The following is a 22,489-nucleotide window of genomic DNA, read 5'->3' as shown; positions in this document are numbered from 1 at the left end:
TTCGGCTGTTTTGATTCGAAGTAGTGACGATGAGGTGGGAAGGGAAGATGCTCTCATCGATTTCGGATGAGCCTGAGCTGCGGGGGATGGAAGATGACAGGTTTGATCCTTGAGTTTCTGTGTGCGATGTAACGGATGAGAGTGGCGCCTGGACTGAGGGCTTATTCTTACTCGGCTTGTCTTATTTCGCCAAACAGATTCTAATCTTGCTTCTGACTTGTCTGTGGCTAACTTGCTCATCTTATTCAATGCCACTTGTTTCCTGCTTTACAGCTCACAGCTCCCTGACCATGGCCCGATAGGGATTTGATGGATCTTGCTCCTCCTCCTCGGCCGACTGGATGGTCTTTCGCACCTTGCAAGGACTTCCCACCGCGACGGAGAACGGTGGAATGTCCTTGGTGACGACTGAGCCAGCCCCGATCGTGCAGCCCTCGCCAATCGAGACTCCAGGCAGAATGACCACATTCCCACCAATCCAGCAGTCATCTCCGATCTTGACCGGGTGCCCAAACTCGACCATTTTGCGCCGAGATAGAATACTTGTCTCATGGCCGGCAGTGAAGATCCCGACGTTCGGTCCCATCTGAACCCGATCTCCAATGATCACCAGAGATGTGTCGAGGATGGTCACACTATTGACATTAACTTCCGGCGCTCTCTGGTATCGAATTGACTCGACCAGACTCACTTCCAGTTGATAAAGCAATCCCGCCCAATGACGACATTGCATCCGTAGTCCGGACGAAACGGCGGCTCGACAAAGGTGCCTTCACCGACGCGGCCGACAAGCCGCTGCAAGCGTTCAAAGCGGACGCCTGCAGCCTCCTCGTAAGACACATTCCGCAGGTCCACGTTGTTGTACTCGTCGGTTAGAATGCGGCAGCGGTGCCGGCCCTCAAGAAGGCGGGGTATCAAAGGGTTATACCTGAAGAGCGGATGAGCTCGTGCAACCTGATATCAACGTATGTAGCACGTATTTCCGACGGTATATAATATGCCGGCATCGGCGGAGAGATGGGACGGGCCGGATATACGCACAGCATGCCCGATATCATTTTCTCATAATCGTCACACATCGGTACGCCGGAGAGGCCCCGCGCGACCTCAATCAGGTCCGGTCTTTTCTCAGTTGCTGCCATTCTATGTATTCTTGATGAATCTGGGGTTTCAGGAGAGTTGGTCCGGGAAGCGCGGAGATAATTGAATTGTTTGGGCGGGTTGGGAGTTCGGAGGTTGGGATGCCGGCGGGTTGCCGGCTTGTCGGGCAAACCTGCCAAGATGCGGCGGGGCGGCGATTACTTTCACGGGCGGGAGGCGCTGCAGGTTTACTAGATGTCCTACTTGTAAAGAAAATAGGGATTATATCGGTGACGGGATCTTGCTTTAATATCTATATTTAATGCTACTCAGGCATAGATGGTTAGATGAGATACAGGCCGGTCTGTACTGAAGCTGGAATGAGGTCGTTGTTATTTCTATACTACTATCTAGGGCTGATGGCAAAACTGGAATGCGGTCTTGGCGGGGAGTCTATCCCCTGGATAGGGCAAAGTTTCTCAATGCCAATCAGAGTCCTGTGTGGGAGAAGAACTCACTGATAGAGAAGACAAACAAGCAAACGGTCGGACAGATCAGAAGATTGTTTATGTGGCAGTCAATTCTTGGGATATCCACTTCTTCGTATTCCAAAACTCAGTCATTTATATCATTCTCATCTCCCATAAACGCTATTCCCCACACTTGCGCTTCTTGAACAACGTTGCAGTGTCAAGGACTGTCCCGTTCGAGCTGGAAATGAGCTCGTGGGTAAGGTGAGTGCAGTTATGGAACGTGAGTCTACTCCAGCCGTATGCAGTATCCTGTGCAGCACGCGAGTAGGGCTGAAGAGGGTGTAGCAAGGGGTCCAGGCCATCGTAATGACCAGCAGCACCGTTGGTAATATACCAAGGGGCGCTCGGGTTATTCAAGCCATTAGGGTCGACGTTAAAGACGCTGATGGGTGCGTTGCGCTCATAGACATGGGCGTGGCCTGAGAGCACCAGGTCGACGCCATACTTAATGAGGAGGGGCTCAAAGGCCTTGCGGCAGTCCTCGCAGACACTACTGCTCACATTTTGTTTGCTGATATACCAGGGGCGGTGGCCAGCTGTGGTATTGTCAGTCCCTACACTTGGTTTCACTTTTTTAAAGCAGAAACATACCGGCAATCACCCATGGCGTCTTGCTCCGATTGACCGAGCTCAGGTCCTTTTCAAGCCAGTTCAGCTGTGCGTCTCGGATGTTGCTGAATGCTCCGCTGTCCTCCTCTTCGCTTCCACCAACTTCATCTGGGCCGACGAACCCATGACCGAGATCCGTCTCCGTGTCGAATTGGATGTAGTGCACCATGCCATTGTCGAATGAATACCAGAAGTTACCGACGCCACCAGACTGAGCGCTGGGCATGCGGAAATGGTTCCGGTATCCAGTGAAATTGGTCTGGCCCGGCATGCAGATAGACACAGTGTAAGAGATGTTGTGGACTTTGTCAGTGGTCCCCCCGTTATCACCTATCCGGGGCTTCTAGTCAGTCACCAGAAGCAAATTACTCAAGGAGGTGATAGATCATACAGTTGGCTTCGTGGTTACCCGGGCCCACCATGTATGGCTTCTTAGCGGTGATCACGGACATTTCATCATAGTACTGTTTCAGCAGGGACTCGTAGACCTTGGATCCGTTGGCGATAGTGGTGTTGGGGAGGAAGCCCTGGATCTCCTCTTTGAGCCAGTAGTCGGCATAGGCAATGTCACCCGCTACCAACCTCATCAGATCGGTATACTCCGGACAAGCAGATATACATAGAAACTTACGGTGCCAGAGGAAATCGGTGTTTGCCCCCTGCGCCTGAAGAGACTGTAGAGTATTGTTGTCTCCGGACTTCAACGGGTTGCCAGCTCCCTTGCCCACTCTGGTCGTCAGGCCATCCGGGCCCATCAGACCCAGGTCAATGGCCACGGCCACAGAGTATGGACTCTGGTCACCAGCAGAGCGGCTGGTCTTGAACGAGTAGGGCTCAGTGATATTGCTAAACTGGGGTAGATAGTAGTAAGTTGTGTCCGGGGCCAATCCGTGCAGCGGGACGTGGTTGTTGTAGGTCGTAGAGGTCTGATAGGTTACCGAGACATCGGAAGTCGCTACACGATCCAGCAGATTGGGCTTGCGACCGTAGCGAACAGCTGGGCGAAGTAGCTGGGAATAGGTATTCCAGCTCACCATCATGCCAGTATCACCGGCATAGGCCAGACGCAATTGCATCGGAAGAACGTCATCCTTGGATGCGGTTGCTGATGCCGGTGCAATGCAAAGCAATGCGGTGGTCAGCACATTTGATAATATTAGCCACCGAGCCATCGTGGTCGTTTGGTTTCTAGTTGCCGTGTCACAACGGACGCGCAGCCATCGTCAGCGACACCCTTCGATACTTATAGAGCAGCATGGGTAGACAAATTGGTATCAACGCGGCACCTTGCATGGCAGATTGCCAACTTGCTAATTTCCCTCGCAGCGTATGATATCCAGAGAGCCACACGTGGAGGCGATAGAGATGGTTATACGCGCAGAAAGTCCAAATTCCCGAGTTTTGAGTTCAGCGCGGCGCATCTCGGTGGAGTCGCAGACGCCACGAAGCCTTGTAGATCACCGCATGGTGAATTAGCAAAGGGCTGATTGGGTGTCGTGGTGCCTGAACGCCGGCGAGATGGATCGAAATAATGTACCTCGAGGGACGATTTCCATATCTAGCAAATGTGAAGCAGATAATTTGACACTATGAGATGATCAGCAGAAGGTTTCCCACTCCGTTATCCAAGTACATCCTCAGACAGCCATTATTGACATTACAAGGGTTTCAAAAGCGATATGAATGCCAGTAAACTGGCCCCGTACACCCTGGGTTCGATGGCCATTCTAGTTTGCCGGTCATGAACTGACATGCCTGCAAGAAATGGAGACCAAATAACACTTATATGACTAGAAGGCCAAGATCTATTGTACAAGCCGTTTTGAATGAAAGCCAAATCGTGCCTACCGCGGTGCCTCTGACTGGGTGTGTCTCAATGATGCCGGCCGGACCTGCGGTATTTCAGGCTTCGGAATGCCGACTAATATCTCTTGGGCCAGTTTCATCTCTTCATCCTCTTTCAGAAAGCCTTGCTGTTTCCTGTACATCCGCCAAAATACCAGGCTGCCATGGATCTGGGCCGCCGAAAATGCAATATGCAGCAAGGGTGTGAGCACTTTGAAGGCAACCTGCCATCGGCTCCAGAGACTACCAAAAAGCCACATGGTCACGATGGTTTCACAGAGGGTCCCAGTTGCCGTTGTGATGCAGGAGAGGATGAAGACCCGGCTCAGGAATCGGTGGCGTTTGGGAAAGATGCGGTACAGGACGATGGCAACATGAGGGAAGAACTCGGACACAATATCGAATGCTCCTGCAAGCAAGACCAGTCAGTCAGTATCTTCCCAGCGCCTGGACATGCTCAATGGCAGATGAAATAATCAATCACTTACCCCAGACGGTGCACAGAGTAAACTCAATGTCGGCATCCGGCTCGCGCGCCAGCTTCAAACTGATGGCGATGGCCGACTGTCCAATCAAGATGGTTCCAATGTGGTGCATCACCGCCACAGGCGACAGCTTGACCCGGTAGAGCAGCTCAAAGATGTACATGGCAATCAGCATCTGGGCGGCGACAACGAGTACATCACCCATTCGAACACCCGAGCCGTGCACAAAGGGGGTCTGAAAGGTCGATTTGCAAAATGTGACGCTAATGAACGGATAGGCTGCCACAATCAGAATGACAATCTTGGTGATACCGGCGATATGATGATTGATGAAGCCACGTCGGTTCAGTTCGCTCAGATCGATGTATATTTGACCATACAGCCACTTGATCAGGAAGCCCTCAAGGAGGTAGAACCGAATCAGGAAGAGAATGACAAGAACAACGGAGATGATCAGAGCCGAGAATGGGGCCAGGATGGAAATGGGGATCAAGGGCCTTCCGGCCAGCTCGCCTGGATGAGTACGTGTAGACAGCATCATGTCCCCCATGCTGAGAATGAAGAAGAGAAGGAACTCCAAGAGAAAGTCAAACGCAAGACAGTTTCACATTGGGCAGTGGAGAGTTCAAAAGGAGGGACAGGTGTGAAACATCAGATCAAAGGCTCGTTGAGCGGCTCTGGGAGAGAGGGAGATGGAGAGAACGGTTGCTACTTAAATTCTTCGGCGACTTCTGCCCCATTTCACTCTCACTTTCACACTCCCACACTCCCACACTCCCATGCGGCGGTGATCCACCCCAGTCTCTCCAGCCCAGATCCAAAGCGTGCAGCGTCAACCGTTGCTTATCGACATGTCCTACGCTGCATCTCTACCCTGCTTCGATCCGCAATGCAGTCTCTGGCTATGTGCATGCTTTCCCGTGTCGTCTAAGCCTACCGCAACAATCATCGAAGAAAAGTTGCATCTCTGGCGAGAAAATGGGTCCTAGAACGGGATCTGCTCTCCGTTCTACCTTCAGAGCATCAACGGGGATTCGATCAACCAGGGGCCAAGCTTTCCCGCCACGGCAGGCGAAGCTTAAACACGGCTTCCATGCAGTCTGATTGGCTTGCATGCGCCCTGGTTCCTGCGATTCAGGGTTCAAGAGTGAGATCTTCGCTTCTCATAGGCTCTGGGAGATTGGACGCTCCATATGACACGAGCCCAGGCAGCAGAAATACGCAGAGCCCGGGCAGCCTCGTCGTGTGTTGCGTGTGTTCCCCATCCACATGCACTATGAAGGCCAAGCGACAATACGCCCAAGAGGCTCTCAGCATGGGCACCGGGGCGTAACATCACCCACGCTTGCAATGGTTTAACGGATGCGTTCTCCACATTGCCGAAAGAAGCCCAAGCACAGTCTAAAGCGGAAAGGGGGCGCGACAAAAATATCGCCGCGGAGAAACTCAGCTGCCTGAAGTCGCACATGGTGAAATATTACACAAAGCCACCACCCGCTGGTGTAAATGTGGTTGGTGGATCAATCGGACGTATATCGTCCTGTAATGAGAACCACATCATGGAGAATCCGATTTGGATTCTGCCTCCGTTCTCTGTCAACGTTTTTGGTGAAACAGAGAACAAAAACGGCGTATTGATTATGCTTCGGCTTGCGCCGGTGGCAATTACAGCCCCCGTGAGGCTCAACTGAGAAAAGTCATAGCGGTGGAAGGTGTCTGGTGATAGGGGTCTAGACATAGGTTGGATATGTTGTGTGCCATACTGAGATCTAAAATAACCAGGATCTGGCCTGTCTGTAACACATTCAGGAAAAGCCAGTGACACAGTCGCTGAAAAGCAGCCAAAAATGAACCGACGGCAATCAATCTTGCCATCAAGGCTTGGTGATGGACAAATTGAGGATCACTCACTCCACTGGACAGTATCAAATATGATACTCCGTCATGCCACCGAAGCAGCCAAGCTCATTCCAACCCTGATAAAGTTTCACGTTGGAGAAGACTGTTCTCATTTGCTTCCTTGCTCGAGGTCGTTGACATCCAGGAGAATTCAGGTATCCGACGGTTCGAGCGGGGGGAACTAATGTAGAAATTACTGTGCATGAAAATAGATGCCATTCCATAGTTCTGTCTCAATACTTCAATCCAGAATATATAGTCGTCGCGCAGCGCCCTCTGTTGTTCAGCTCGGGATGCACACGATAGGGAAATACCCCGAGATCTACGAGCCGAGCGCATTCCCCGGGCTCGGCCCCGAAGGACAACGCCGAGCAGTCATCGTTGCGGATTCCGAGTATTTCGGGCTACATGCGAAGTGAGTAGATAATACTCAATTCTTTACGGAAAGCTCGAAGGAAAGTACATCGGCAATGAAATCCCGGAGGACAAGTCCAGTATCGATCGGGATCATCCCCGGAGATCTTCTCGCAACCCGATCAAGGTATTATCCGAGCCTATCTCCGTATTATCATCTGCTATTCATGATGAGGGGCAAGGTGGAATGGTTTATGAATAGGACGAGTCCCAACCCGATCAATAGTCTCCTTACAAGACACTTGAAGTGATACTATCCACGACTTTCACATATCAAACCAAATCGACCTCACCGCAAGCAGCTCCAAGACACGATGGGTTCTTCGACCAAATATCCCTTGCGAAGCCTTCGCAAGCTCCAGTTTCTGTTGTCAGCGGCCTCGTTTCCCTGTGCTTTAGCTGCCATTGTCAAGACTCACGGGGCACCGGAGAGCATTCTCCAGCTGATCTTTGTATGTATCAACCGCCTCCAGCGAGCCATCCTGCTAACGCCGCCTCCAAGTTAACGGCTTCGGGAATCTCGGCTCTTGTCAATATTCGTGACAAAAGAAAGCTGCAGGAATTGCAGAGACGCTATACCGCATTTCAGATTCTTGCCGATTTCATTATATGTGCTGCGTTGATTGGCATTTATATCATTGGCATGGTTATCATCGCCACTCGAGAAGTGCGCCATTGGAGATTCTCTGATGACTCTAAACTCATCCACGGAGTGCCGCAGATATATTCCAACCTCTTCTGTCTTCTTCTGGGGTAAACCAATCACCATGCAAGTCGATTGTGCGACAGAATGCTAATCCTTGTCTAGTCTGTTACATTGGCACGCGTTGATCAAGCAGTTATTCTATCGCTACCTCGAGCACAAGCTCAAAAAGAACCCAAAAGTACCATACGTCATGTGTCCATCTTGTGAGCAATCGGAAAAGGCCATTGCCATTCACGGCTTGAGCTGGGTGAGACATAGCCAACGCGGAGTCGCCTCTTCTATTGCAGATCTTCAGGAATCCTATACGGACAATAAAGTGGAGTCTCGACCATTTCTCTATCAGCAGGACAAGGGAACTGTTACCATCGACGTGAGGGATATGACTACTGCTGATCTGGCAAGAGCAGAGGAAGTATGAATGGTCAATTGTCAAAAGCTAGGAGGCAGTCTCGCATGGTCGGCGTGAACATACAAGATGATCAATATGTCGGGCCTCCCAAGATGATCGAGGTGATACATGTTTCAAGCACGATGATATCTTTGTAGAAATACGGCCATCTATGTATGGTCCCAGATTCGCTAGTTTCTCACATGCTCGTGTCTTGCTTGCTATTCGAATCTGCATTTTGATTTCTATCTGGAAGCTCCTTCAAAGAAAAAGGAGTACTCACAAGTGTGTACAAATATCTCAAATGTGTAGCACTTCAATTGGGGGCCAGCCTCGTGGCTCTCTGTAGATGCTATGTCGATTCGGATGAATGCTTCCCAACGCTTTTACAGGGTCGGGGCTTCATCCGGGTGAACGAGCCTTACTAGGGGGTTCATTCGGAATCTCAAGGCTAGCCAGGGGATCACTGAGAGATCTTCAGTAATGGGATGTTCAGAGGCATGAATGTTAGTGGTGAGGTTCAGAAAGGGTCCTCCAGGACTGCCGGAGAGCTCCTGGCCGGAACCTTGGAATGAATCGGCTCAATCGCTGATATGTATGTTTCTGATGAAAGCTTGGAATGCCGGAGAATTAGGAGAAAGTAAATTGCTGAAATCGTAATCCTATTTGCATATATTGATGGAACGCGTCGAGGATTCAACGCTTCCTACGGAACATCCAAGACGTGCTACTGTTGAACTAGAAACCAGACATTGGTCGGACGGCACCCCTGACGCCAGACATTATTCAGGGAAAAATGACATTCGGCCCACCGCATCTTCGTCATTCATCCACGACGCATCCATCGTAAACAGTGGGTTCTGGGATGCAGTGGATACCTCCGCCGATCCATCAAGCGGTGGGATTCCAGCACCGCCTCCAAGTCCGCTTAGCGCCATGCTGTCTCCCATGAAATCTTCCATGCCGAAAGTGGGGTTGGACGCGAGGTTCTCAAGATACTCCGGCGTCAGTCCGGGTGCGCTCAACGCCTGCACGCTTGAGGTTGTGGGCTTGCCAGCCGGCTTGCGGAAGGACAGGTCGCGGTGGAATTTCTCGATAATCGTCTCGGCTTTGGCGCCGACCTCGCGGATGATCTGTGCGGCTTCGGTCGCGGCTGGGTAGTACTTGCCCATTTCCTCCAGGGAGCTGATCGCAGTTTGGAGGCATTTGCGGGCGGCCGGGGTGGGCGGGCAGACGGGGTTGGAGAAGAGGAAGCCGATGATGCAGAGAGCGGCATCCCACTGATATTGAAAAACGGGAGACCAGCCTCGCAGGTAGTCTGTTTCAGTGAGGACCTGGTGCAAGAGGTTGGTCAAGGTCATGGCGTGGTTGAGGCAAGTGATGCTGTGGCAGTCGGATAGTGGAGTGATAGATGAGGATCCAGGTGGAAAGCGGAGGAATGGGCGGAAGTTGGATAGTTGGAGATGATGATACAACAGCTCCAGCAGAAGTCTTTGTCGTTGCAGCCAAAGTGGGCTAAATGAATCGATATTGAGGAGAGTGCGCTCGGTCGAGAAGGACTCCCCGGAGCCCTTGCGAGGAATCTTCAGGGATTTGGGCACACTGCGTGCCCAGTCGTAGATCACAGAGACTTCCCGGCCGAGAACTCCCGCCAGTTCCTCGACCAGGAATAGGTCGTCATATATGACTTGCGCATTTCTCCTTTCCAGAAGCTCTGCAGCTTTGTCGGAGAAGACGTTCTGGACTCCACGCATGGCGGATAGTAGTCGAATATATTGCACATGAAAACTGAGCCAAGTGATGTCTTGGTTGCTAGGGCTTAATAGCATAGAACCCGAGAGCGACGCATGCTCCTGGCTATCACCTGGAAGATCAGAGTCGATGTCTCCACCTTGAATCAGCGGCATTCGACGAAGTGCTATAGAGAGCTGGCAATCCAATCCGTATAGCGTATACCAGATACGGCGGTGCAGCTCCTGTTCTTTGCGAAGTAATGTGTCACCAAACCCAACCTGCAGTCGCAATATCTGCGCGATTCTCAACGCATTTCCCAGGAGGGTATGTGCCGAGTTCAAAAGCGACGTGTTGAGCAGATAGACGATACAATAAATGTGGGCTTGTAGGGTCATTAACGACGGGCATTCCATCTCATTCAGCAAAAGGGCTTGGGCGCGGTGGAAGAGAGCATGGCTGGTCTTCGCTGCGGTGATGATATGCTGCCTCCTTTCTGCCGCGGAGTTGTCGTCGTCACTAGTTAAAAAGGTGCTGCCAAACTGCATACAGACCGCTAGTAGACTATCAATCAGTGACGACGGACGGCGGGTGGATCCACCTTCTGGATATATCCACAGCGACTCATAGTATTCCCTGAACTCGCTTTCCTCGATGATCGGGTAAATGCAATGGAAGGACTGCCACAACAGGTCGAGGAAATATTGCTCTTGGGCGCGAGACAAGTCCTCGACATCGAGACTGTCATTTGCAGCCCCCATCCAGGGATTATCGGGCTGTGATTGTGCCTTCCATGCCAATGGAGTCGGGGGATAGCTCAGTCGCGCGACATCATCCAAAAACGGTGCGTCGGGGTCGACCTTACTGAGGGCTTCGGATAGATAGTGAGCCATCCGGGCCCCGAAATAGGGCGCCGACAACGGGCCGTAGTAGCTGGTCCCGCCCGTACGGGGATTCTGGATTCGGATGCCCTCCCATTCTTTCTGTGGCAAGTTGGAGATCATGGGCTGGGGCGATGAGGATTCTTCATGCAAGGAGAGATTCCCGGAAGCGTCGGTATCAGGCGGCGTCGCATACTGAGCTGGTCGCCGATCCTGCGTATCCCGAGAGGCATTCTTCAGTTGGCCCTGCAGTTCGTTGACCTTGACCCGGAGGCGCTGGATTTCCCTGGACACGACGATCAGCGGCAGGCGACAGCGAGAAGGGTGCGAGAAGCTTACTTGTTGGCTGCTGGCAATGAGACGCTGTCTGCTCGTCTGTTGTTGCTGCATTGGCCCCCGCGGTTGCGGCAATTCTTACAAGGTTGCGAGTCATCGCATTTGATGCGGTTCGTGCGACACCAGTCGCAGGCACGAGCGACTTGGCTGCGTTTCTGGCGCGGTCGCGACGGTGTATTGCTAGATTCGAGATTTGCAGAAAAGGTCGAGAACATGTTAAGGCACGAGCAAGGGAGGTTGAAAGGGAAAAAGCGGCGAGGCCCCCACAATCAATGGAATCGCCGCGATGATTAATCGCAGTCTATCAAGTCGATGCTAGGTACATATATCATTTCATTCATTTCACTTCACATCCAAAAACGCTCAGTCTGATCGGGGCGCAATCTGCGGTTCCACGGCCAACAGGCTGTGCACCGCGTCCACCACGCTCTCCTTCAATGGACGATATGACAGACCCAAGATCTCCTTTGATCGAGAACTATCGAATCCGTAGACTCCGTCGGCCGGGTAGTCGCCCGGGGCCAGAGCCTTGCCTCGGGGTAGCCGATCCTTGAACTCGGGAAATTCCTGACCGATGATCTCCGCGATCTCCTTGTTCGAGAAATGGCTCGACACGGTGAAGAATCGCTTCCCTCCCGCTTCCGGTGTCTCAATGGCCAGGACGTGGGCCAGTGCGAGATCGCGCACATCCACGTAGAGGTGGTTACCGGTGGGCGGGCAGCGTTCCTGCGCAGCGCCGGTGATCAGGTCGCGAATGCGCTCGTTGGACGTATTCAGGGCGCTCAAGGAAGCGAGCTTATGGGCGATGGGTCCGAGAACGAGAGGTGGGTTGATGACCGTCAAATCAAAGGTGGGCTTCTCGTTTGCGACAAAGTCCCAGGCTGCTCGTTCGGCAAAGGTCTTGCTGGCTCGGTAGGCATTACCCGGATTGTCGTTGGCTTGCTCTTCGGTGATAGGACACCAGTCGGCCTATTCGCAGTGAGTGGATCGCTCAAGAATTGACCTGGGAGCGCGGGGGCCAATCTCACCTCCGAGTATGTCTTCCCAAGCCCCTTCGCATAGACGTTATTGATCGCAGCAAACGAAGAAGTCACCACCACCCGTTGCACGCTTGGCGCAAGCTTCTGTACGGATTTGAGGATGCCGGTCGTTCCATTAATTGCTGTACCCAAACTCATCAGCGACCCATCATCAACCCTCCCTTATCCCCTCTCTGGTACTCACCAGGCTCCAAAAGCTCCTTCGCATCCTTGGCATGGAAATGGTATGGGCTCGCAGTATGGATCACGGCCTCAAATGGTGGCTCCGACACAACCGCATCGTCGAAAGCTGGGCATTCAACCCAGGGTTAACTTCCATCCTGTCACGCGCGACGAGCGACCGTACCATTCAATTTCGCCATGTCCTCCACAATGGCATAATCCAAGCGGTTCTTCGTCAGCTCGGGGTGTGCACGCAAGATGGCATCTCCCTTGTTCTGAGAGCGGACTGTAGTGACGACGGAATGGCCCCGGGCCAGAAGTGTTTCGAGGACGTGAGTGGCAATGAAGCCGCTGCCACCTACTAGATGTTAGCAATTGCAAGTTCCAAATGCTTCGAAAGTCAAGCACTTGCCGGTGAGAAGAACACGAGTCATTTTGGCTGCTGGCGTTTTCTTGGAGATCTTGGTTTCAAAGTAGGGAGACTTGGAAAAGCTGTGTTTGAGGGGATGATGGGAGGATACTCCATGGAGCGGCTCGGTGGTTAAATACCTAGTCCCCAGAATCGCTCAGAAGCGCGGTCATGGTCACTTCATGAGTTCTGATGGAGTTAAGGAATTTCGGAGGCCGTGAAATGGGTGAAGCGTGCGACAGTTGATGTGGGAATCCGGCAATAGGGCAAAGTCCGGCCCGGCTGCTTTTCTTCCAGCCCGGAAAGACTACGAGGCCCAATTCGGCATGCGATGAGCTGAAATCTGACTGAGTGATTTCCTATTCGGGTCGCTGGGAGGCGTGTATACTTGGAGGTCGCTCCTTTAGGAACTCCGACCACTCCGATTGCTCCTTGTGGAAATGTGGGGTGGCGATCTGCATGGATCCCTAGGTGCATCCTCAAGACCTGGCGACACCATGATCCGAGATTAAACCAGTTCAGCTACGGCAAATAGTACATGAAAGCACGAGAAATAGACTTACGCTAGGCCTAAGGGGGAAGATTCACAGTACACAGCTCATGAGATTAAGTCAATTATGGGTTATCGTAAACTACACTACACTGTGAGGCAAGCGCACATGCAGCCAAGCACCAGAGTCCAATCCATTGAGACCATCCACGAGGGAACCCCAATCGAGACGGGGAATCAGTGATGGCGCAGCATGCTGAGAAAACGGAAGGAAAGGGGATGTACACGACGCTGAACAGGACAGGGAAGAGGTACAAGGTACCAGGTAGACAGGGAGTGCAAAGATGCAGCCCATGCCTCCATCATATCGCAAGATCAGGAGGATGGGACGAGACGAGGTCATGAAAGGAAGGCATCACGGCAAAGGAAAGATATGTGTAGAATGATATGTGCAGGAGTGAAGGGGAATCAAATTGCATTTACGGCTTGGATGTCAAGTGATCCACCGCCTAGGGTCCCATTAGTAGTGAACTATTGTGCAAGTAGTTTGCGTGGCGACTCACCTTGTCAAGATTGTAGTCGAACTTTTCTAGGGCTGAAAGGGACTCCTCCCGCGGGAAGCCCATGCCCGTTAGGCGCTGCAGGATCAGGTCATCTTCGCCAGAGTCAGTGGCAAGAGCCCAGCCAGGCTGCTTAGGATCGGAGCCGTTAGCAGGCTCGTCGGTCACGGGCTTGGTGTTGTCAAGGGGGGCAAAGAGGGCGTCCCAATCATGGCTTGCGGCCGTGGCATCGCCTCCATTAGGGGAGCTGACAGCCTGGGCGGTTGCTGCATGAACATTGTTGTCAAACGAGAAGAAGTCAGAAGATCCAGCTTGGCCAGCATCGGTGCTAGAAGTGACTTCGTGTTTTGGCTGGGAAGGAGTGTCGAAGGAAAAGTCAAAGGCAGAGACGTTCTTGGCATTTTGGCTCTCAGGCTCGTCATCCTCATCCTCTGCTTCCTTGGCTGGCGCGAGATTGAGGCCAGCGAAAGCTGCTTCAAAGTCCGGTCCGCCCGTCTTCGCTCCTCCCATCGCAGCAGGGGCACTTGGCGCCGTTCCGTCCTGCTGGGGCCCGTTGCCAATCACAGGCGCCCCACTGCTTGATTCAACCGAGTGAGGCGCATCTGGGGGGACAGTAGGGTCTGCACGCTCGGGCAACAAGCCATTGAACTCCGGGGGCATGTGACTGGCCCCCTCGGCGGTGCCGGCCTCATATTTGGGAGGACTCGGCAAGGCATCCGCAGCTGGCGGCTGAGGCTGAGGAACGGCCGTACCCGGAGCAGGGAAAGCAGCAAGCTGAGCAGCATCAATGGCATCGGCCTGTTTCTGCTTCTTGGCAGTTGTTGGAGAGACTGGTGTGAAATTGTCATCGAACCCCAGAGGGCCTTCGTCATCCGAACTTTCATCATCCTCATCGTCGTGGTGAAGCTCCTGGATGGGAGGGAATTCTGAGCTTGCAGCCGCAGGAGCCCCATTGAGGTCTTCCGCGCTGGAAGGCTTCATAGATGCAAAGGCCTCTTCAAAGTCACTCTCCTTCTGAGACTCAGACCGCTTATGGGCTTGGCTGCCGAACAGCTCATCAAATGAGAGGTCTTTGGCCGGCTCCTGGTCGCCGGTAGCATTCGGAGAGAGTGCAGCAGCGGCTACGGGAGTTTCAGTGACAGGCGGAATCTCGTCGAAAGGAGATCGTGCCGGAGTCCCTTCAACTGTCGAAATCGGAGCACGGCTGTAGTCGCTAGACGTCGCCACGGACGGTGGACCACGGTCGCTAACGGTTGCCTGAGATGGAGTGGCAGCGCCGGAGATGTCGGGACCGCCAAACCGGCTGCCGGGCGGCGATACCATAGTCGACGATGTCACAGACTGGTTCTCATTGAACGGTAGAAAGTTTGGGGTGAGCTGCCGGGACTGGCTAGGCGGCGGTGGTTCAGTGGTAGGGAAAGCACCAGGCAAAGACACGGGAGCTGGAGACGCAGAGGGCGTCGGCACGTTTGAAGTAACAGGCGACTTCGCACTAGTCAGAGGCGACTCGGAACGGAAAGAGGTAGGAGGAGGTCCAGCCGAAGAGGGAGCTGCGAAGGATTGGCCAAACAGACTCTCAAAGGCCTTCTGCTGATCAACAGAAGCCTCCGGGGAGCGAGCACGTTCGCTCGAGCTACCTGTTGCGGTTCGTCGGAAAAAGGGATTGGTATTCTGGCTTGCGGAAGAAGCAGCAGGGCTAACAACCTCAGCAGCGCCGCTCACGGGCGTTGCAGACTCTTCGGTGTACTGCGGGGTTTCCCTTGCAAGACTGTCAATTTCACCCTGCACCTTGTCTCGTTCGCCTTCGACAGTAGCAAGTTGCTTCTTATTGATTGCGACAAGGCCCTTCTGCTGTCGGGCATCGGATCGCGCTTTGTCCAATGCCGGTTTTAGTTGAGCAACCTCTGCGTTCGCCTGGCGTATCTTCTCCTTCAAGCTAGCATTTTCCTGTTGGTCTACAGCCAGTGCGGTTGACGCTTGTGTGTACTGGGTCTGCAGATCCTGGCGACTACCCTCAATCAAAGCATACTCCTGCTGCAGCTTCACAGTTTCGGCCTTGGATGCCTTGAGCCGCTCCTCCAATGCCTTGAAGTTGGCCACCTCCTGTTCATACATTGTACGTGCCTGCGCAAGTCGCACCTCAAAGTCTCGCTTCTGTTGTGAGGTCTGAGAAACGCCATGCTCAGCGGATGTGCGTTTCTCTTGAACATTGTGCATCTCTTTGGCTAGAGAGCCAATCTGATTCGATAGGTTTGCAAGTTCAGTCGTCTCCTGCGTCAGCTTCTTCGATTCCTCGGGGTCATTGTCTCCCAGCAGGTCATCCGATGGAGGCGGGGGCGAGCGGACTACTGGTGTGCCTGTGGATGTACCAGTTGCTTGAGGCTGAAGGCTCTGGCCGAAAGATGATGTTGGAATAAACGGTTTGAACGTCGAAGATGTCGCCGGCGGAGAAGCCCTAGAGACAGGCGAGCTCGGAGTATGGAATGCAACATTGGAGCCACCGGTAGACTGGGGCATTTGAGTCTGAGCTGGAGCTGGCGGAGGCACTGGGGAATCGAGACCAAACAAATCATCCGCAGCAGAGCGAGGGAGAGGAGCTGGCGGAGGAGCCGCTGGGGCAGCCGCTGGTGGTGCCACGGGTGCTGAAGCCTGACGACGCATGCTGGGTGGAATCAGGGCAGGAGGGAGAACCTGCGGCAAAGGCTCTTTTCCACTACGCTGCAGTCGCACCAAATACATCGCCACCGCAAATTCGTCTCGGTTCAGCTGGCCATCAGCATTGATATCAGCAAGATCCCATATTTGCGCAAGAACTTCCTCCGAAAGCTGGGCTTTCATAAAGAATGCGACAGCTTGGTCACCAGTAATCACGCCAGCCCTAGCAGTATCAACGGTCTCAAAGATGCCATCAAAGTGTGTCTTCTCCTGTGGGGTAATAATCCAGTCTCCAGTCGTTTGAGCTGATAGCTGACCTCCAAACTGTGCACGAGCAGGGCTCATAGGGCTCGCAGTTCTCTGAGGACCGGTGAACTGTCTAGGGATTGCGGGGACAGGAGGGACCTCCGGCCGAGCACCAAAGGATGACCGCGCTGACCCTCTGCGAGATGCCGCATCATATAACCCCGGCGGCAATGTCTGCGGAATGCCTCGCAAGACGCCAGACTTATATGACGTAAGAAGATGCATGGCAATGACGAATTCCGTGGCATCGAGAGCGCCACGCTGCTGGGTGTCTGAAAGATTCCATATCCGACCCAGGATCTCATTGGGCAGTCTGGCACGTTCAAAAATCTGCTTGGCAATCTCACCTGTAGTAGAAGCAAAGTTAGAGATCACGACCACTCATTTTCAGTAATACTATATCAGCCTACCTGAGATAAGCCCGTTCACAACATCAGATTTCTCGAAGAGAGAAACAAACTTGTTGGCGTCATCGGGTTGCAGGGGAGGCACTCGAATAGGTGCACCTGCACCGGGCGGAGGGCTCGCAGCGCCAGACTCCGGCGGGCCGACTGTAGCATCTACTACAATTCCTTCGAAACGGGGAAGGGGGCCCGCTAAAAGCAGACAGATCAGGATCAGCCGTATTCCTGGGGTAGTGCAGGTGATGGTCGCAATGAAAGGAGATCATTTTTATGATCCTGTTAAGACACTCACGTTGCAAAGCCAGCTCATCAGAGGGTGTACGCCCGGCCTGGGCATGTCCGATTAATCGCAACACAATACCAAACCCGGAGGGAGTCAAGAGACCCCTGTTCTCTTTGTCCGCAAGCTGCCAGATCTGAGACGCAGTAACAATTAGTTACTTTTGTTCCAAATAACACGATCAGTTATGCCACATACTTCTCCAAGCGTGCTAGAGGGCAAATGCGTCTTCTCAAAGAACGGAACGGCAATCTCGCCGGTGATGACACCAAGGTTGGTAGTGTCTGCAGCCTGGAACAGCTGATAGAAAACACGCTTTTCCTCGGCGGTGAGGTTCAGGTTCGGATGTCGTTGTGCTGTGAGATTTAGAGAAAATGACGTCCATTAGTTCCGACAGTTCGCGTATCCGGGGTCGCGGGTGCTAGGAAGGGGAGAGAGGGGAGATGGAATCGGAGCTCAACGGGCCTCCTGACTTGCGCGATAGGTGTGCAGCCATTGGCCTGTTTTCGAGAATCAAGATCGGGAGAGTCACTCACAAGTGTCAGCCATGGCTGTGGGTTTGGAGGAGCTGGCCCCCTCTCCTTCTAGATGGGATCCGAATCGTTGGGGGGTGGAAGGACAAGTTGGAGAAACGGACAGCCGTCAGCTTAGCCGGAAGACGCCACGGGCATGGATAGACCAAGCGCAGCTTCTGGGGGGAAGAGACGGCGCCGGTACAGGCAATCGAGACTCGATTCGGGGTCAAAGAGGTGGTTTCCGGTCGTGGAATGGAGATAAAGAGTGGCTGGAGACGATGTCGTAAGGAAGGCGCCCCAGGGCGGTCAGTCGGCTTAGCGCCCATTCCACCCGCTTCAGGGTCTCATTACATACATCACCACGACCAGGCATCTATGATCGTTTCACTATCATCCAAAGCCAGGTTATGATTTTCATTTGCAGTCCAACATGGAATGATCACCCATAGGCCCTTACTCTATGAGTGAGAATATCGCAGATTAACAGTGGTAAGGGGTGATTGTTTCTACCATGTCAGAGTATGGCTGTCTGGAAGTAAACACGCCAGCGTCATAATGCAGACACAAAGCGCGAAGGGGCAAATGGGGGCAAGACTTAACAAAAGATGTTTTTTGGGGATGCTTTTGTAATTACAATTCTTGTAGGAGATCCTAGGTATGGATGGAACGAGCGGAAAACTCATCGCTGCTTCGGGGATATTAAAGATATATCGAACAACAAAGCCAGAAAACATCGTCGGACTGAAACCTATGTTCCTTGTATTTGCAAGAAAGCCCAGTAGATTCAGGAAAGTCAAACCGCGAAGGTCGGAAATGGTGTCCCAAACAAACGCCAGAACCCAAGCCCAACATCCCGGACGCGGTCATACAACATCCCTAATCTAGTACTCGGGCTCCAACTCCTCCTCCTCGAGCGAGTCGCTGGCAACCTCCTCATAGTCACGCTCCAGAGCAGCCAGGTCCTCACGGGCCTCGGAGAACTCTCCCTCCTCCATACCCTCACCAACGTACCAGTGGACGAAGGCACGCTTGGAGTACATGAGGTCGAACTTGTGGTCAAGAGCGGACCAGGCCTCGGCGATGGCGGTGGTGTTGGACAGCATGCAGCTGGAGAACTGTTAGTTTCAACTTTCGGTTTGAATAAAGGGAATCCTGGACAAAAACTAAAAACTTACACAGCGCGGCTGAGGTTGGCGAGATCACCGTTGGGGACCTGGTGAGGGGGCTGGTAGCAGATACCGAGCTTGAAGCCAGTCGGGCACCAGTCAACAAACTGGATGGTACGCTTGGTCTTGAGAGTGGCCACAGCGGCGTGGGCATCCTTGGGAACAACATCACCACGGTAGAGCAGGCAGGTAGCCATGTACTTGCCGTTGCGGGGGTCACACTTGACCATCTGGTTGTTGGGCTCGAAGCAGTTGGAGGTGATCTCGGTGACCGAGTTGGCCTCATGAGCGGCCTTGTCGGCGGAGATGACGGGGGAGTAAGCGACCAGAGGGAAGTGGATACGGGGGTAGGGAACCAGGTTGGTCTGGAACTCGTTCAGGTCGACGTTGAGGGAACCGTCGAAACGCAGCGAAGCAGTGATGGAGGAAACAACCTGAGCGATCAGACGGTTCAGGTTCTCGTAGCTGGGACGCTCAATGCCGAGGTTGCGGCGGCAGATGTCGTAGATGGCCTCATTGTCGACCATGAAGGAGCAGTCGGAGTGCTCCAGAGTGGTGTGGGTGGTCAAGATAGAGTTGTAGGGCTCAACAACGGAGGTGGCATTCTGGGGAGCAGGGTAGACACAGAACTCCAGCTTGGACTTCTTGCCGTAGTCGACGGACAGACGCTCCATCAGGAGAGCACCGAAACCAGAACCGGTACCACCACCGAAGGAGTGGAAGACCAGGAAACCCTGGAGACCAGCGCAGGAGTCGGCAACGCGGCGGACCTTGTCCAGAACCTGGTCGATCATCTCCTTGCCAACGGTGTAGTGGCCACGGGCGTAGTTGTTCGAGGCATCCTCCTTGCCAGTAATCATCTGCTCAGGGTGGAAGAGCGAGCGGTAGGTACCAGTGCGGACCTCATCGACAACATTGGGCTCGAGATCGGCGTAGATAGTACGGGGAACGTAGCGGCCCTGGCCTGTAAAATTCGGGGGGAGAATGTGTCAGGAGATTCGCGTCAAAGCTTTTTTCCTTTTCGAGACCAAGGCGGGGGCCGAGGGGAGGAGCTGGGGGTGGCTTGTCCCCTCCCCTCACCAAATAAAAAAAATTTGAATGGACCTACCAGTCTCGGAGAAGAAAGTGCTGAAGCCGTGGTCGGGGTCGGCCTTCTTGCGCTCATCGGTGAGGTAACCATCGGGCTATCAATAGCGTTAGTCGCGGGTACTCGCTTCCCGGCCAGAAAAAGGGGGGGAATGCTGCCCGAGTCTTCGACTGGGCGCCACCGCGGAATTGGGATTTGGAACGTACCTGGATACCGTGCTCCAGACAGTACAGCTACACGAAGGCACTGTCAGTTAACTGCAACTTCAACCCACGACGAAGATGGTGAATTTACCTCCCAGCAGGAGTTGGCGATCTGGCAACCGGCCTGGCCGACTGTATCGGATCAACCATGTCAGCACATCATTTCATTTCCCAACATCGAAGTCGGCGATGGAATCCTCAATTCGAAAACCTACCGTTCAAACTGATGATCTCTCTCATTGTGTCGGGTGGGTTGTTTTGGAGTCGAAAAAATTAAAGAGGGGAAGAAGGACCCGACAACAAACACGGGTCTGTCGGACTCAGGGGTTAGTCAATTCGCAAGCCGCCACCAAAGCAGGGGGAGGGGCAGATGGGAGAAGCGTGGCAGTGTGGAAAGGGGAACGGGACGCACCAAGAATGGGAGGAATGGAGATCGAGTCAAGAAGAAAGAGCAGAAATGTTGTGGAGGAGGGCGTCTGTGCTGTACAGGGGGGAGTTCGTTGTTGATCCGTTCGTTGGGTCGCGTCGCGCCTGCTGATTGGCCGGTGCTCGCTCACCCGACGCTTGCTCACCGCCTCGTCTGGTCCCGTGAGGTCAGGTGACTGGCGGCGAGGGTCTTGGGAGATTGTATTCATCACGTATTGCATCGAGGACTTGGAATTGTCGCTATTGAATATATTACCCCGTCTCAAATTCTCGGATTGACGGACTCTCAAGCAAATCTGAAAAAACTGATCCCATGTTGCGTGGTTCAAATATCTCGAGTTCCTCACCGCCAAATGCCCAATAAATCCAACTACCTTCCAAACAAAATATATCTTCTTCGGACGGCTCACCGGGAGCAACCAATTGCACAACCAAAACCAATATCCCAAGAATAAAACGAATCGTCAGCTGATGTGACTGCAACTGACACCCTCGCAAATTCTGCATCTGGATAATATGTACCAATTCACCCTCGCTATCCTGGGTATCCTCCTCCCGCTCTTTGCAGACATCACGCATGCAAATGTGGAGAAAACCATCTTCCTAGCGCCACCAACCACCCTCCTCCCATCAGAGGAGCCAGATCTAGACGATCTTGGCCTGGAAAGACTCTCTCCAGAGCACCCAGTCGTGCGCACCCGCCTGAACGCCTCGTTCTCAACGACCAACGCTCCGGAAGGGACTGACTCATGGTTCTTCCTGGAGAACCTGCGGCCAGGGCAGCGGTATGAAGTGCGCGTCTGTTGGCTGGCAACGGTATGAAAAATCGCTTCCCATCTCCCTTCCACGTACAACCCATGCACCTACTAACAACGACCCCAGCAACCCACGGCCTTTTCACTCACCACCCACCCCGTGCCAAGCACAATTGAGGATGCCAATCTTCTCTCCTCACTGAGCGTCTTCTCCACGGCGCGTCTAGCGATGCTGGACTCCCGGTTGCAGGCCAACGCCGTTCCGCGGCGGACTGCCGGCCGTGGCAGTCGGGGCTCGGTAGATCCAGCGCCGACAAGTGATTCTGTCCTGTTTCTGCGCGTGCGTGCTGCAGCGGATTACTTCAGTGCAGATGATGCATTGATGCGGAATGTCCCGCCCGTGGCGGTTGATTTGATTCTTGACCCGTTCCTTGGGAATGTATTCCCGCGCTCTCTGGTGCCGACGGCTGGATGGATTGTTGTCGTTGCCGTTGTTGCGGTTGTCGTTGCCCGCTGGGTGGCGAATGAACTTGGCCGGGTCATTGACGATGCGAGGCGAGCACGCGAGGTGCAAGGCGATAAGAAGGCAAGATAGAGACTACTCCTGTATTATTTTTGATGCATTGGGGTTTGGGATGACTTGCTATGTCCTAATATTTTATATGTATATATATATGCGCGGCGTTCTTCAATTGATATCCTCAATTTCTAGTAAAGCAAATCTACTGCCATCGATGGTCTGTTCGGAGACGGCCAAGTCGGAGTATGATACTCACGCGTAGAAAAGTAACTCGGAGCGTCGAGAGCGATACGTACAATTAATTAACATGGGATCAACAATCAATGGGAGATACATGCGGCAGATGGGTACAGGAGGGGGAATTCATGAAAGCCAAGCACTGCAAAGAGCCAATGGATGTGCACAAGACAGCGAGTCAACAGAAAAATGCAAACGCCATTGCCGAGAAATAGGTAGGTAACCGATTATTTGAAATCATTTGCCCACGTTCTATGCATCTTGCGAAAATGCTGACCAATATAGAGACAACGACAGACGAGTCTTTCCCCAACAATATCACAAGTATGGTGATAGATCTAGCCACAAGACCAATCATAAATAATAA

The 22,489-nt window shown here is 53.1% G+C and overlaps 9 protein-coding genes across 9 annotated transcripts; 2 read left to right on the top strand and 7 right to left on the bottom strand.

The window, feature by feature from the left end:
- Positions 1-274: 274 nt before the first annotated feature.
- Positions 275-1,142, bottom strand: N7459_004464 (sugar O-acetyltransferase; the record flags this gene model as incomplete). Its single annotated transcript, XM_056943648.1, has 3 exons — positions 275-635; positions 692-928; positions 1,042-1,142. The coding sequence occupies 3 exons, from the start codon at positions 1,140-1,142 to the stop codon at positions 275-277; spliced, it is 699 nt and encodes a 232-aa protein (XP_056800531.1).
- Positions 1,143-1,730: 588 nt separating this feature from the next.
- N7459_004463 (purple acid phosphatase family protein) lies at positions 1,731-3,394 on the bottom strand (the record flags this gene model as incomplete). The annotated part of the gene is made up of 4 exons (XM_056943647.1): positions 1,731-2,149; positions 2,205-2,552; positions 2,614-2,796; positions 2,854-3,394. 4 exons carry the CDS (start codon positions 3,392-3,394, stop codon positions 1,731-1,733), a joined length of 1,491 nt encoding a protein of 496 aa, XP_056800530.1.
- A 672-nt stretch (positions 3,395-4,066) lies between these two features.
- N7459_004462 (uncharacterized protein) lies at positions 4,067-5,102 on the bottom strand (the record flags this gene model as incomplete). The annotated part of the gene is made up of 2 exons (XM_056943646.1): positions 4,067-4,476; positions 4,556-5,102. 2 exons carry the CDS (start codon positions 5,100-5,102, stop codon positions 4,067-4,069), a joined length of 957 nt encoding a protein of 318 aa, XP_056800529.1.
- Positions 5,103-7,179: 2,077 nt separating this feature from the next.
- On the top strand, positions 7,180-7,989 carry N7459_004461 (uncharacterized protein; the record flags this gene model as incomplete). The annotated part of the gene is made up of 3 exons (XM_056943645.1): positions 7,180-7,317; positions 7,368-7,618; positions 7,674-7,989. The coding sequence occupies 3 exons, from the start codon at positions 7,180-7,182 to the stop codon at positions 7,987-7,989; spliced, it is 705 nt and encodes a 234-aa protein (XP_056800528.1).
- Positions 7,990-8,741: 752 nt separating this feature from the next.
- N7459_004460 (C6 transcription factor) lies at positions 8,742-11,122 on the bottom strand (the record flags this gene model as incomplete). Its single annotated transcript, XM_056943644.1, has 2 exons — positions 8,742-10,857; positions 10,911-11,122. The coding sequence occupies 2 exons, from the start codon at positions 11,120-11,122 to the stop codon at positions 8,742-8,744; spliced, it is 2,328 nt and encodes a 775-aa protein (XP_056800527.1).
- A 148-nt stretch (positions 11,123-11,270) lies between these two features.
- N7459_004459 (SDR family oxidoreductase) lies at positions 11,271-12,543 on the bottom strand (the record flags this gene model as incomplete). The annotated part of the gene is made up of 5 exons (XM_056943643.1): positions 11,271-11,876; positions 11,936-12,069; positions 12,132-12,236; positions 12,294-12,460; positions 12,518-12,543. The coding sequence occupies 5 exons, from the start codon at positions 12,541-12,543 to the stop codon at positions 11,271-11,273; spliced, it is 1,038 nt and encodes a 345-aa protein (XP_056800526.1).
- Positions 12,544-13,487: 944 nt separating this feature from the next.
- N7459_004458 (EF hand domain protein) lies at positions 13,488-17,762 on the bottom strand (the record flags this gene model as incomplete). The annotated part of the gene is made up of 6 exons (XM_056943642.1): positions 13,488-13,517; positions 13,572-16,876; positions 16,940-17,125; positions 17,226-17,349; positions 17,412-17,569; positions 17,750-17,762. 6 exons carry the CDS (start codon positions 17,760-17,762, stop codon positions 13,488-13,490), a joined length of 3,816 nt encoding a protein of 1,271 aa, XP_056800525.1.
- An 847-nt stretch (positions 17,763-18,609) lies between these two features.
- On the bottom strand, positions 18,610-20,424 carry N7459_004457 (tubulin alpha chain; the record flags this gene model as incomplete). Its single annotated transcript, XM_056943641.1, has 6 exons — positions 18,610-18,835; positions 18,904-19,858; positions 20,003-20,078; positions 20,188-20,214; positions 20,276-20,316; positions 20,400-20,424. The coding sequence occupies 6 exons, from the start codon at positions 20,422-20,424 to the stop codon at positions 18,610-18,612; spliced, it is 1,350 nt and encodes a 449-aa protein (XP_056800524.1).
- A 702-nt stretch (positions 20,425-21,126) lies between these two features.
- Positions 21,127-21,960, top strand: N7459_004456 (uncharacterized protein; the record flags this gene model as incomplete). Its single annotated transcript, XM_056943640.1, has 2 exons — positions 21,127-21,426; positions 21,493-21,960. 2 exons carry the CDS (start codon positions 21,127-21,129, stop codon positions 21,958-21,960), a joined length of 768 nt encoding a protein of 255 aa, XP_056800523.1.
- Between the last annotated feature and the right edge of the window lie 529 nt (positions 21,961-22,489).

Source organism: Penicillium hispanicum (genome assembly GCF_028827665.1).
Source record: "Penicillium hispanicum strain IBT 35686 chromosome Unknown utg000004l_segment0_segment0, whole genome shotgun sequence".
In the NCBI taxonomy this organism is placed as follows: domain Eukaryota; kingdom Fungi; phylum Ascomycota; class Eurotiomycetes; order Eurotiales; family Aspergillaceae; genus Penicillium; species Penicillium hispanicum.
This window is presented reverse-complemented; position numbering and strand designations above follow the sequence as displayed.